This window comes from Eriocheir sinensis, chromosome 13, assembly GCF_024679095.1.
Source record: "Eriocheir sinensis breed Jianghai 21 chromosome 13, ASM2467909v1, whole genome shotgun sequence".
Lineage (NCBI taxonomy): Eukaryota > Metazoa > Arthropoda > Malacostraca > Decapoda > Varunidae > Eriocheir > Eriocheir sinensis.
Window position 1 is genome coordinate 6,166,572 of NC_066521.1, and position 15,218 is coordinate 6,181,789.

A 15,218-nucleotide genomic window follows, 5' to 3' on the forward strand; every position below is an offset into this window, starting at 1 on the left:
AACATAACTTACGTGGAGCGTGGGTAGCATGCGGCCACCAACCGGACACGAAAACAATGTGAGCGAAGCGACGCGGCTGGCTGACGGGCTGACTGACTCACTTAATTGAGTGATGCATTCCAGAGGGGTAAAAATGAGTCCATACCACGTTCTCTTGGCCAACGCCCCGCCGCTGTGAGCTGACCGTGAAGAATGGAGGTCAGGCGTGCGTCCGTCCCTGCCAAGGTCATGGATGCCCCCGTGGCGAAGGAGCGAGGGGGACGAATGGATCCTATAGGCGGGGCAGCGATGACTAACGGTGTGGCGGGACCCAGCAAGAGCGCGATGGTGGGCGGGAAGCTGAGTCTCGGGTCACTTAGCGGGCGAGGTGATGGACTTGCCACGAGAAGGCCAAGTGTGTCTAGCGATAGCGTGTTGAGCAAGGGACTGATCACCAACGGGCCGCTGCCTTACAGTGGGGACATGGCGGGGGGAGGGGGAGGGGGTAATGTAAGGGTGGTTGGCGCGGGGAGGGGGGCAGGGGGAGGGGGAGGAGTCGGGATGAGCGGCGCGGCTTCACAGGGCTTCGTGGAACTCTCGAAGCGTCGACTGGCCAATGACCCGGCCATGATGCGTGAGTTGAAGCGATACCAGGAGCTGATGCTGAAGACCCTCCTCCCCTCCATCTCTAGCGGCGACGGCGAGCACCACTACGCCCTGCCACGCCCACAGCACGCCCAGCAGTCCCCAGACATCCTCCCCGCGCACAGAGGCCAGCCAGACGGCACCGATAACCCCCCTGAGAAGCCTCCCAGCGAGCACCTTCCCCGCCCTGAGCCTACTGACGCAATCTCGGGCGCGACACAGCACGTCTCGCCGCGCCTCTGCTCCTCCTTCAACACCTCCAAATCAGCCTGCAGCCACGGGAGTCAGGGGAGCAGAACCATGCCTTCGGGGCCCGCCAGTGCTGGTACCCGCCTCCCCTACACCATATACAACCCCATGGACACCTCCCCTCGCCCCTCACACCGCCGGAGGAGCAACGAAGAGGCGTCCCCGCGTAAGAAGGTCCACAGAAGAAGCCACGACGAAGGGGCCAACAGGAAGAGGAGTCACGGGGATGGAGGAGGCGAGGAGGAGGAGCTGGACCCCTCGAGACTCTCTGGCGCCAACGGAGGAGAGCTTGACATGCTGACCCTCGCGGCGCTGTACCTGGAGAGCCGCCACCGGGTATTCGGGCAGGAGTGGCACCACCGCCCTGACCTACCGGCGAATGCGAGGTGGGTTGTCTCTCTCTCTCTCTCTCTCTCTCTCTCTCTCTCTCTCTCTCTCTCTCTCTCTCTCTCTCTCTCAACAACCAGGGTAGCCAGCCACAAACAGGAAACAATGCAGATGGATAAGGGAGAGAGAGAGAGAGAGAGAGAGCTTAGCATGGTCAATCTCTCTCTCTCTCTCTCTCTCTCTCTCTCTCTCTCTCTCTCTCTGACCTCCTTCCACGTAGACGTGCACAAAAACAGACAGCCTTTCCTTCGTCGAGTCTCTAAACACCGAGATGGCCCAAGAAACGACATAATCCCCCGCTCTTCGATCTCCTCCCGCAGGGCGACTAACCAGGTGGGCGGCACGGGTCTCGGGGGCCCGGGTATCGTTCGCCCTCGCCGCCTCTCCCCCCTCTCGCCCTCCGACACGCCACCCAAGGACGGGGAGGAGGACGGCGATAAGGAGTCGAGGATGTTTTCCGCACTGATGCCAACTCCCGCGGGGCTTCACCTCTCCGTCAACTACACCCACAACCTTGGTCTTGGTGGGTGGAAGGGGTGTGGTGGGTATAGAAAAGGGTGTAGTGTGTTTAGAAGGGGGCATCGTTTGTTTATAAAGGGGTGTTGTGTGTTTATAAAGGGGTGTAGTGTTCAAAAAGGGGTGTAGTATCTTTGACAAGGTGTAGTGATTAGAAAGGAGTGCATGTGAGTGTAAGGTGGTTTTAGAAAAGAGTGTATAGTGTCTTGGAAAGGAGTGGGAATAGTACTGGGAAGGGTGAAAAGGAACCGGCAAGGGGTATAGTGTATTACCGTTTTCACTCCATTCTCCCTCCGGCAGACGAGTCCTTCTACCTTGCTGAACGTGCTCGCGCCCTTCGCCCACGCCTTCGTCGCCTCAACTCCATGGATGACCTGCTCCCCTCCTCCCCGGGGCATCCCTCCTCCCCTAATGAGCTCCAAAAGGCCACCTCCGCCCCTGACCTCTCCAACAGCGCCCACGGGAGGAAAGGACAGCTGGAGACGGTACAGATGCGATGTCATATCAAAGAGGGAACTCTCAAGGTCGTTGTGATCTGGACTTGTACGATGCGTCTCTTTCTTTGCTAGTTCATCCACGAAATCTGTGTGTTCCTCAGCCTCCCTTCCTTCTCCTTTACTGTCAGACCAAGCTCCATTCCCCTATCCCCCTTTTTTACCCTCCCTTCACACTCTTCTCTTGTCAGTTTCTCCTTGACTCCTTCATTCTCTTTCCCTGCTGGTTTATGCTCCAGTCTCGCTTTTCTCCCTTTTTCTTCCCCCCTTCACTCTCTTTTTTTCTTAGTTCATCCTACACTCTCTTTTTTTCCCTTTTCTTCATCCTCTTCAGACTTTCCTTTTCAGTAATTTCATCCCAAACGCACCTCCCTTAAGCTACGGTTACACTAGGCAACGAAATGGTTGGATTCCAACGATTCTCTTGAATTTCGTCCAAGGTTGGAGGATTTCGTTTGGAATCCAAGCGTAGGGAATGAGGAAAGATACCTCGCCCAGTAGCGTTGTACTCCTTCCCTTGGATCTCATCCAAGGGAAGAAAACTGAAGATCTATGTTATACAGTATTCATATTTATGACATATTTGAAAAGAAAGTATACAGCTTATTCAGTCATAAGAGATGAAGTATTTATTAGTATAAAAATATCTTGAAAAAGGAATAAAATTTTATAGAATGTATATAGTGGCAATAAGCAGACATTCGTTTGACTACCGCTGCGGTGTAAACATTTCCTCTCCCTACGCGCCATAACTTCAACTGTTCTCGCCGTGATGGAGTGGAAAACTGAAGTTATTCACGATCTCCTGGAGAGGGTTTTACTCCAAGAGGTGCTTTGGAATGTTATTTGGCTTACCACCCTCTCCCTTCCCTCCGTCCCTCCCCTCCTTCCCTTCCCCTTCTTCCCCCCCCCTCTCCCCCCCCCCCCCATCTCTCTCTCTCCGCCATCCTTACGGCAAAGTTGGACTCGTCTAACCACTCGTCCAAAGATAGAATTGGATGAACAGCTGTTTAAGGTTGGACTCCAAGCGTTTCGTTGACTAGTGTAACAGTAGCTGAACTTCCTAACACTCCCTTCACTTTCCTCCCTCGCTCGTTCATTCCACACACCTCTGTCTCTTTTCTCACCCTCCATCCACTCTCCTCATTAGCCATTTCACCCTCAAACACACCTTTCTCCCTCTCTCAACCTCCCTTCACTGTCCGTCATTTCATCCTCCACTCCCCTTTCTCCCTTTCACAGCCTCCCTACTCTCTCCTCCTCCTCCTAACATTTACTTCATCCTGCACTGCCCCGTCTCCCTTCCTTACCCTTCCTCTTCACCTCCTCCTCTCAGATTTCATCCTCCACAACCCTATCTCCCTTCTTCACACTCTCTTCTCCTCCCACACCTCATCCTGCAATTCCTTATATCTCTTCCAAGGCCTCCCTCTCCTCCCTATCTCTCTCTTATCCTTCTTCCTCTCCTCCTACGACACAGTTCATCCTTCACTCTCTCTCTCTCTCTCTCTCTCTCTCTCTCTCTCTCTCTCTCTCTCTCTCTCTCTCTCTCTCTCTCTCTCTCTCTCTCTCTCTCTCTCTCTCTCTCTCTCTCTCTCTCTCTCTCTCTCTCTCTCTCTCTCTCTCTCTCTCTCTCTCTCTCTCTCTCTCTCTCTCTCTCTCTCTCTCTCTCTCTCTCTCTCTCTCTCTCTCTCTCTCTCTCTCTCCCCTCCTCCTCCTCCTCCTCATACAGTAAATACTCAACTGTAAAATCTCTCTTCCTCACCCTCCCTCTCCTCCTCCTACATGCACCACCTAACTTGCCGTGCAGAAAGGAGCTAAAAGTCACAAAAAGTTTCGAGAATTGGTGGATTGTTATTTTCGTCCTCCACGGTACGCCCACCCACACCCCCTCCCTTCTTCCCACACACAGATATCAATAAATAAAAAAAACTTAACCTATTGAAATCTTGTGTGTGTGTGTGTGTGTGTGTGTGTGTGTGTGTGTGTAAATAGTATGAACAAATCTGCGAATTTTTGTGCTAAAAAATTAGTTGATGTTATAAACATTATGAGCTTAACGAAATTTAATTATGAGTAGTTATATGAGTTAAGAACACACACACACACACACACACACACACACACACACACACACACACACACACACACACACACACATGGACAGATGAATAGGTAGATAGATAGATAGATAGAGTTATTGACCCCAAAACCCACACATTACAATTGTAGCTTTCACTTTTGCGGTTTATAAAGGGCACACACACACACACACACACACACACACACACACACACACACACACACACACACAGGTCGTAATGGCAGCGTATCTCTGTACATTTCACTGCTTTCTCGCCCCTCGATTAATTATTCGCGAGTGCTTGATTGCGTCCGTGTGTCAAGTGGGTCAGTATGCGTCACTGTCCTATATCGGGAAATACCACGAGAGAGAGAGAGAGAGAGAGAGAGAGAGAGAGAGAGGATAAAAAGATCGATGGTTTGTTTGTTTGTTTCCATCTGTTTATGTCGCTCTGTTGGACTTGACGGAACGAGAACGGACACTGCTCTGCTCTACCTCCACCATTACTACTACTGCTACTACTACTACTACTACTATTTCTACTACTATTACTACTTCTACTACTATTACTACTTCTACTACTATTACTGCTTCTACTACTACTACAACTACATAAATGATACCTCCACCCATGTTTATTTTCCCGACACATAATCATGGAGGGCTCCATAGCTTGGAGGTCATTAGCCCCAACTCTGCTCGCTAATGACTGTGGCATCCAACCATATCACTAATACTACCTGACACTAAATCACCCATCATCTATTACGTCTAGATCCCCCTTTCCTTCTCTACAAAAGTCACTCCCGACCCACCCTAATGTCACTCTCCACCACTGTGGCTTCATAGTCCATATTGGAGATGTTGGTGGCTTTTGGGCCAGAGTGTCTGGTGCCCCTGAGACATAGGATGGCCGACCTGAGCAGGGAGAACGAGAGGCGACACCTCATCCAGGCGACAACGCGACTCCTTGGCTGATGCTTCTTTTCTGAGATTAGTTCCGCGAGTCGTGCGTAGAAGCATTGGGCCCTGGGATCCATCCCGCCGGATGTGGTGAAGACGAGGGGGGTGAAGCTGCCCTGATCCACATGTTGGATTCTTTCACTGTATGCCCTTGTCTTCTCCTGCTCGTTCCTGTGGTGGGCGGCTTGCAGGGGCAGCTCACGGTGACAGACAGCCATCGGGTAGAATATGCGGATGTCCATGAACGCCCGCTGTCCGCGCACCCAGAATCCGCGGGCACTTACATCAACCCGTGCCTCCTGTGAGGTATTGGCTGTCCTGTACCGAAGGTGTTCGCCGTCCAGGGGAAGCAGTGCCGGCTCGGTAGTGTCGTCTTGGCATACCTCCCCGAGCATACTGGCTGTCAGATCCATGACTTCATCGTGTCGAATACAGACGAAGCCTCCTTTTTTACATGTCATGGTGTGGGTGACATCATTTGGTGATCCACATGCACAGAGATCAGGCAGTCCCTCAATCGGCCAGCCATATCTCAGAGAAATGGCGTCGACAAATTCTTGTTTGTTGAGGCTGAAGCCCTTTGCTCTGATTGGTAATGACGTTAGCCAGTTAGAGGCGCCTGCCTCCTGTGCTGTGTGTATTTTTCTACCCATTTCTGTGGACAAGTGGTGTGTAAGACGGTCCAGCTCGTCTTTTTGGGCCTGTTGCCTTTCTTCTGAGATATTTCTTTTAATATCTCTTATTTCTGTTTGGTCTATCTCGCCCTCTGCCTCCTGAGCGATGATCCTGTTGATGAGTGATCTGGTAAGGCTGATGGAGTTTTGGTTCTCCTTATCAGCCAGCTTCTCAGGGTTGGTGATCCCCATCCCACCCAGTCTTGGGGGAAGTGCTAGCATATCGCTCTCCTCCTCCCCCAAAGCATGAGATTTCACTAGCGCCGGCAAAAATTCATTCTTGACGGCATTTTCCAGTGGTCGGAGGAGTGGACTAATGCCGAGGATGGTGCGCATCAGGAACGTCCACCGATGTTGGATGCCGTGGGTGTACGCTGAATAGGCAGCGTGTGGCTCAGTCTTGGCAATGGCAGACAAAGCTTCTATTTCCTTCACCCATTCAGCTACTTTGTCTCCCACGTACTCCTTCTTATATACCTCTGTCCCAATCACTGCACCTAAGTGTCGTTGTCCGTCCTTTGTCACAATGACGCCACTTCCTCTAAAAGTTTCTGCGGCATGGTCATAATGTTCAGGTTTGACAATAAGGACAGACTTGGTGGCGTTAGGGATGTATCCTATCTCAGGGCCGGCGGTGTTCACAGTGTCCCACCACCTTTTTAAGTCTGAGATTTTACCAGCACCTGAGAGGTCATCCGCATAAGCCACCTGTTTCACCCGTGTTTCTGCGAACGCGATTTAATTTTGGAGGACTGATAGGCCCAGGGCGTACATAGCCATGGCTATTGGGTCACCTTGTGTTGCTCCCTCAGATGAACGTAGGAGGGTAGTTTAGAAAGCAAAGATTTGTGCCGGACCCTATCAAAAGCTTTTGATATGTCCAGCGCAATAGCAAAAGTTTCACCGAAACGGCTAAGAGAGGATGACCAAGAGTTAGTTAGGAAGGCAAGGAGATCACCAGTAGAACGCCCCTTGCGGAACCCATACTGGCGATCAGATAGAAGGTTAGAAGTGGAAAGGTGCTTTTGAATCTTCTGGTTAAGGATTGATTCAAAAGCTTTAGATAGAAAGAAAAGGAAAGCTATAGGGCGGTAGTTTGGGGGACTGGAACGGTCACCCTTCTTAGGCACAAGCTGTATAAAGGCATACTTCCAGCAGAAAGGAAAGGTAGATGTTGATAGGCAGAGACGAAAGAGTTTGACCAGGCAGGGTGTCAGCACAGAAGCACAGTTTTTAAAGACAATAGGAGGCACTCCATCAGGTCCATAAGCCTTCTGAGAGTTGTGGCCAGAGAGCTACTCCCGGTGAAGATATATGGGAAGCGAGGAGGGTGCTGAGGCCCTTCAAAGACCTTCCCATGTCCTCATTAACCGTTTCCCTTTTGTCTCATCAACACCAGAGAGCAGTTCAGCATGCTCTCTAAAGACAGTTCCTCATTCTATTTACACCACACTACATTCACACAACACACACACCTTTTCCCAAAATTCAAAATTCAAAATGGCGAAAAATTACAGAGCCTCGTAGTCCCCGCCCTGGGGGGGGGGGGGGGGGGCCCATAAATTCCCCCTTCTGGCTGCCGACTTGAGAGGTGTCCTGATGACTCCTCGAACCTCCTCCTTATCAATTTCTGCAACATTCGCGGTCTTCGTTCTAATTTTCATTCTGTGGAAAACCATCTCTCCTCCTCTAAACCTCACCTTCTCTTCCTCACCGAAACACAGGTTTCTGAGGCTACTGACAGCAACCTCTACTCTGTTCCCTCCTACTATCTCTATCCTAAATTTCAATCCAAAGCTGGATGTTGCGTCTATGTGCGCAACGACATCACTTGCTCTCGTGCCCACGACCTTGACTCTTCTGAATTTTCTACCATCTGGCTAAGACTTCATTGTCATTCTATTACTAAATACATCTGTGCTGTTTATCTCTCACCTAACTCTACTAACTATGTAAAATTCTTTGACTATTTCAACTCTAAAGTGGAGCACATCTTGACTCACTTTCCTTTAGCTGAAATCTCCATCTTGGGAGATTTCAATGTTCACCACCAGCTTTGGCTTTCATCCTCCTTCACTGACCAGCCTGGTGAACAAGCCTACAACTTTGCTCTCCTCAACGACCTAGAGCAGTTGGTTCAGCACCTTACTCGTATTCCTTACCGTCTTGGAGACAGGCCCAACATTCTAGACCTCTTCCTTACCTCTAATCCTTCTGCTTACTCTGTCAAACTGTTCTCTCCGTTGGGCTCCTCCGATCATAACCTTATTTCTGTATCCTGTCCTATCGCTCCTGCACATCCTCTGGACCCATCGAAGAGGCGATGCTTCTGGCATTTTGCTTCAGCTCGTTGGGACGACCTGAGGATGTACTTTTCCGATTTCTCGTGGAGTAATTACTGCTTCCAGGAGAGAGACCCCTCTTTGTGTGCCCAGCGCATCACAGAGGTGATTGTCTCTGGAATGGAGGCATACATTCCACGTTCTTTCTCTACTCTCCATGCTAAAAAGCCTTGGTTTAATCATGCTTGTTCTCGTGCTATTAAAGATAAAGAGGCAGCTCACAAAAGGTTCCAGAGCCTTCGAACACCCGCTAACTTTGACCTTTACATTTCAGCCCGGAATCGTGCCAAATCTATTCTCCGACTTACCAAAACTTCTTTTATCAATAGAAAATGTCAATTCTTCCCGTGACTTCTGGCATCTAGCCAAAAATATTTCCTCCAATTTCACTTCTTCCTCTTTCCCTCCTCTCCTTAACCCTGACGGCAGCCCTGCCGTCTCATCTCTCTCTAAGGCTGAACTCTTCGCTCAAACTTTTTGTAAGAACTCCACCCGGGACGATTCTGGGCATATTCCTCCTACTCATCCCCCCTCTGACTCATTTATGCCTGTTATTAAAATTCTTCCAAATGATGTTTTCTATGCCCTCTCTGGCCACAACTCTCAGAAGGTTTATGGACTCGATGGAGTGCCTCCTATTGTCCTTAAAAACTGTGCTTCCGTGCTGACACCTTGCCTGGTCAAACTCTTTCGTCTCTCCCTTACAACATCTACCTTTCCTTTCTGCTGGAAGTATGCCTTTATACAGCCTGTGCCTAAGAAGGGTGACCGTTCCAATCCCCCAAACTACCGCCCTATAGCTTTACTTTCCTTTCTATCTAAAGCTTTTGAATCAATCCTTAACCGGAAGATTCAAAAGCACCTTTCCACTTCTAACCTTCTATCTGATCGCCAGTATGGGTTCCGCAAGGGGCGTTCTACTGGTGATCTCCTTGCCTTCCTAACTAACTCTTGGTCATCCTCTCTTAGCCGTTTCGGTGAAACCTTTGCTATTGTGCTGGACATGTCAAAAGCTTTTGATAGGGTCTGGCACAAATCTTTGCTTGCTAAACTACCCTCCTACGGTTTCTATTCTTCTCTCTGTAGCCTTATCTCCAGTTTCCTTTCTGACCGTTCTATTTCTGCTGTGGTGGACGGTCACTGTTCTTCCCCTAAACCTATTAACAGTGGTGTCCCACAGGATTCTGTCCTATCTCCCACTCTCTTTCTGTTGTTCATTGATGATCTTTCCAAAACGAACTGCCCTGTCCATTCTTACGCCGATGACTCCACTCTGCATTACTCAACTTCTTTTAATAGAAGACCCACTCCACAGGAACTTAACGATTCATGGCTGGAGGCAACAGAACGCTTAGCCTCAGACTATACTATTATTTCCGATTGGGGCAAGAGGAACCTGGTGTCCTTTAACGCCTCAAAAACACAGTTTCTCCACCTATCCACTCGACACAATCTTCCAAACAACTATCCCCTATTCTTTGACAACACCCAGCTTTCACCTTCTTCAACACTAAACATTCTCCGTCTATCCTTAACTCAAAATCTCAACTGGAAACTTCATATCTCATCTGAGTCATATCTTACAAAATCAGCTTCCTCTAGGCTGGGCGTTCTGTATCGTCTCCGCCAGTTCTTCTCTCCCGCACAGTTGCTATCCATTTACAGGAGCCTTGTCCGCCCTCGTATGGAGTATGCATCTCATGTGTGTGTGGGGGGGTCCACTCACACAGCTCTCCTTGACAGAGTGGAGTCAAAGGCTCGTCGTCTCATCGGCTCTCCTCCTCATACTGATAGTCTTCTACCTCTCAAATTCCGCCGCCATGTTGCCTCTCTTTCTATCTTCTATCGATATTTTCATGCTGACTGCTCTTCTGAACTTGCTAACTGCATGCCTCCCCCCCTCCCGCGGCCCCGCTGCACACGACTTTCTACTCATGCTCATCCCTATACTGTCCAAACCCCTTATGCAAGAGTCAACCAGCATCTTCACTCTTTCATCCCTCACGCTGGTAAACTCTGGAACAATCTTCCTTCATCTGTATTTCTTTCAAGAGGAGGGTATCAGGACACCTCTCCTCCCGAAATTGACCTCTCTTTATGGACACTCCTTTGACCTCTATTCAGGAGCAGTGATATATATATATATATATATATATATATATATATATATATATATATATATATATATATATATATATATATATATATATATATATATATATTTTTTTTCTTTAGCTCCTAAATAAAAATAAAAAAAAAAAAAATCTACTACTACTATTACTACTACTACTACTACTACTACTACTACTACTACTACTACTACTACTACTACTACTACTACTACTACTACTACTACTACTACTACTACTACTACTACTACTACTACTACTACTACTACTACTACTACTACTACTACTACTACTACTACTACTACTACTACTACTACTATTACTACTACTACTACTACTACTACTACTACTACTACTACTACTACTACTACTACTACTACTACTACTACTACTACTACTACTACTTTAATTACTGCTTTCTCCTCAGTTACTTAAATTACCAACTCAATATGCGCGTCATGCACAGGCTAGACTAAACATTCTCTCCCCTACCCTTTCTCTTCCCTCTCTCCCTCCCTTCCTTTCCTCCCTTCCCTCCCTTTCCCTTCCCTTCCCTTTCCATCCCTTCCATTCCTCTCCCTTCCTTTCTCTTCCCTTCCCTTCCTTTCCCTTCCTCCCTTTCTTCCTTTCCCTTTCTTTCCTTCCTTCCTTCCCTTCCCTCCCGTTCGTTCCCTTTTCCTTCCCGTCAATTTCCTTTTTTTCCCTTTCTTTCCCTTTCTTTTCCTTCCCTTCCTCCCTTCCCTTCCCTTCCCTTCCTCCCTTCCCTTCCCTTCCCTTCCTCCCTTCCCTTCCCCTCCCTTCCCCTCCCTTTCCCTCCCTTCCCTTCCTTCCTTTCTCTTTCTCTCATGGTCACTCGGTTTGCTGGTTTGCTGCATAGGTGATGATAATTGTGTGTGTGTGTGTGTGTGTGTGTGTGTGTGTGTAGCTACGCGCCTTGTCACACTGACCCTTCACCTTTCTCAACGGGGCGCTCGATAACAATATTTTCTCCACATTACAAAACTCATGAGCCTCGCACACACTCTCTCGCTACCACACACGACCCTCATGGAATCCCCTCAGCGTTCCTACACCCTCCAAAGCCAAACAACAACAACAAAAAAAAAAAAAAAAAAAAAAATGCCACTGCTCGCACTGCTCCCTCTCTTTCTGATTCGTTTCATAATAATAATAATAATAATAATAATAATAATAATAATAATAATAATAATAATAATAATAATAATAATAATAATAATAATAATAATAATAATAACTAATAATAATAATGATAAAAGCATGAACTTGTTTATCTAATATTTATTTCCTCTTTTTAACCTTTCGTCTATATCGGGTCTCATATATTCTCAGTTAATACTGCACTCAACCTTTAAATAATGCTCTTAACATTGCTGTATCAATTCGAGATCCAAAGAATACACTTAACGTTCCTACTCCATTGAAACAAACAAACAAACAAACAAACAAACACACACACACACACACACACACACACACACACACACACACACACACACACACACACACACACACACACACACACACACACACACACACACACACACACACACACACACACACACACACACACACACACACACACACACACACACACACACACACACATACATACACACACACACACACACACACACACACACACACACACACACACACACACACACACACACACACACACACACACACACACACACACACACACACACACACACACACACACACACACACACACACACACACACACACACACACACACACACACACACACACACACACACACACACACACACACACACACACACACACACACACACACACACATACACACACACACACACACACACACACACACACACACACACACACACACACACACACACACACACACACACACACACACACACACACACACACACACACATACATACATACACACACACACACACACACACACACACACACACACACACACACACACACACACATACAGAACACAACTTTCATCCCAATTCCTGTTTCTTTGATATTGCTCCCCTTTCTTAAAACCTTCGTCTGTCTCGGGGTCTCGTACATTCTCATTCACTATCACAGACAGCCCTTATAAAATTAACTTAGCCTTCTTATTCAGCTGAGAAGCCTTGGAAAAAATTAACACAATTCCCTCACCAATTCCTGTTTCTCTAATACTTCTTCACCATTCTAAAACTTTCGTTTGTCTTGAGTCTCGTATATTTCCTGTCTTCACCACAGTCAAGCCTTTTACAGTCAACTCAGCACTCTTATTTAACTGAGAAACATATAAAATCTAGTCTAAAAATCTCACCTATCAATTCCTTTTCCACTACTACTTCTCCCTTTTCGCATCCCTCACATTGTATATCTCCACTCAGTACTCAGTCAACCCCTAAAACATCCATTCAATATTCTAATTCCACCGAGAAAAATACAAACACTAATATATCATAAATCCCACCCTCATTCCTCTTCCTCTAATATTTACTCCTTTTTCTTAACCGTCGTGTGTCTTTCAATATCACAGACAATCTTCTCAACTTTCCTTTTCTAATGAATCTCCCACATGAGTAAACATATCTAACATGACCCATCTCACCATCTCCTGTCGCCACTAATACTTCTTCCTTAACCTTCTCGTCTGCGTACAAACAACTCGCCAAGCAACCACCATATTTTCTCTCTCTCAAAACAAGAAAACTGTATACACATCATAACTTTCCTCAACCAGGCGTCTCAATATCACTTCATCTTTCTCTTACCTCGGTCTGTCTCGCGGCTCGTGTATTCCCTTCCCAAACACATTACCTTCCCTTTCCAACGTAGAATCCCACACAAAAAACAACATTTCCCGTCTGTCCCGTATCCCAAAACACATTACCTTCCCTTTCCCACACAGAATCACACACAAAAACAGCAACAATAAAAATCTCGCCTATCCTTGTCTCAAACTTCACTTTCAAAACCTCTGTCTGTCGCGCGCCTCGCATTTTCCCTACCAAACCACATTAAAATTCCCTTTTTCCACATTGCATCTCTCTCACACACACACACACAAAAAAAAAAATCACTTTTTTCTAAACCTGTCTGTCTCGCGTCTTGCATATTCTCTCTCAACGCACATTACCTTGCCTTTCTCTCTCACACACACACACACACACACACACACACACACACACACACACACACACACACACACACACACACACACAAACAATCATACACTGCTTTTTTCTCCCAGGTCTGTCTCACATTTCACTTTCTAAATCTCCGTTTGTCTTACATACGAGTATACTCTTCCTAACACGCTGTAACCTCCCTTTTCTACTGACAATCACAACAAAACAACCAAACACTACTTCCCTCACCCCGGCCTGTCTCACACACACACTTCCTTGACCCCGGTCCCCGTCTCCTGCAGGTTCTCTCTCCCGTCTCGTCACAGGAGAGCCTATCCCCTCCCCTGGTCACGCCCGCCCGAGCCAACACACCCACGGAGGCAAGACACTCAGCCGCCATGGTCCGCCCACAGATGGTAGGCGGTTCTCTGGCAACGAACTCTACCGTGGACACCGCTAGGACCGTCAACAACTACGGGCACGGGCAGGATGTAGTTGGTAATGCCCTGACGAAGAAGAAGCAGCTCACACAACTCCCTGAACCCTCGCGCTCTGGCCTGCCGCCGCCGCCGCCCCGCCTGTCCCTGCGTGGGTCCCTGGACACTCCCACACCCGCGCCTACCAACGAGGGCGCTGGGAGGAAGATGGGAAGGGTGCACCTACAGCCACTGAGTGTTAGGAAGACCTCGAACTGAGAGAGAGAGAGAGAGAGAGAGAGAGAGAGAGAGAGAGAGAGAGAGAGAGAGAGAGAGAGAGAGAGAGAGAGAGAGAGAGAGAGAGAGAGAGAGAGAGAGAGAGAGAGAGAGAGAGAGAGAGAGAGAGAGAGAGAGAGAGAGAGAGAGAGAGAGAGAGAGAGAGAGAGAGAGAGAGAGAGAGAGAGAGAGAGAGAGAGAGAGAGAGAGAGAGAGAGAGAGAGAGAGAGAGAGAGAGAGACCTTGGAACTGTTGTCTAGGGAATGAACTTTTTTGGGCTACAAACAAAGGTGAGTCCACATTCATTTTTTTTATTTTTATGTCAAGAATCACGAAAATAATGTCGAGGCGTCACGGAACAGTGAATGAAGCTTTGGGGCGGTGGTCTGTAACCTAGATTTCGAAACCTGCGATTAACTATTTGTGTGTGTGTGTGTGTGTGTGTGTGTGTCCGAGATTTTTTTTTTTATCATAGGAAGCAAAAAAAAAAAAAAGTAGCCCGCTATGCACCGCTCCTGTAGAGAAAACAGAATGAGAGGCTAAAAGCCTGGGTTAAAAAGAAAAAAAAAACACGATTCTCCCACAAAGAAAGGACAGAATCAAATGCCATAAAAAGTATTGAATTAATCTTTGTTTTGGAGACGTTTTGAGGGAATTTAAGTCATAGGAAGGAGGAAATACAGTACGAAGAAAGAAAGATGTGTGTGTGTGTGTGTGTGTGTGTGTGTGTGTGTGTAAAGGCATGCATGCGTGCCGCCTCAATTATTCACACCGACGGTCAGTCGATAGCTGAACCTGACCACTCAGTATCAGAGTGTATTATTTATTTAAACCTTGAAACTCTCTCCTTATATTAACGAAGCCATGTGTATAATCGTGTCCAGAAGGTGTTAAAATGTACTGGATTAAGACC

At 47.5% G+C, this 15,218-nt stretch overlaps 1 protein-coding gene across 2 annotated transcripts; it reads left to right on the forward strand.

Annotated features, from left to right (window-relative positions):
* Positions 1–192: 192 nt before the first annotated feature.
* On the forward strand, positions 193–14,331 carry LOC126997927 (uncharacterized). Of its 2 annotated transcripts, none has more exons than XM_050859157.1 (4): positions 193–1,259; positions 1,581–1,783; positions 2,077–2,261; positions 13,916–14,331. In XM_050859157.1, the coding sequence occupies exons 1-4, from the start codon at positions 193–195 to the stop codon at positions 14,306–14,308; spliced, it is 1,848 nt and encodes a 615-aa protein (XP_050715114.1). In that variant the 3' UTR covers positions 14,309–14,331. The 2 variants fall into 2 exon arrangements, with proteins under 2 accessions (XP_050715114.1, XP_050715115.1); XM_050859158.1 differs by having other exon boundaries at positions 13,940–14,331.
* The last annotated feature ends 887 nt before the right edge of the window (positions 14,332–15,218 follow it).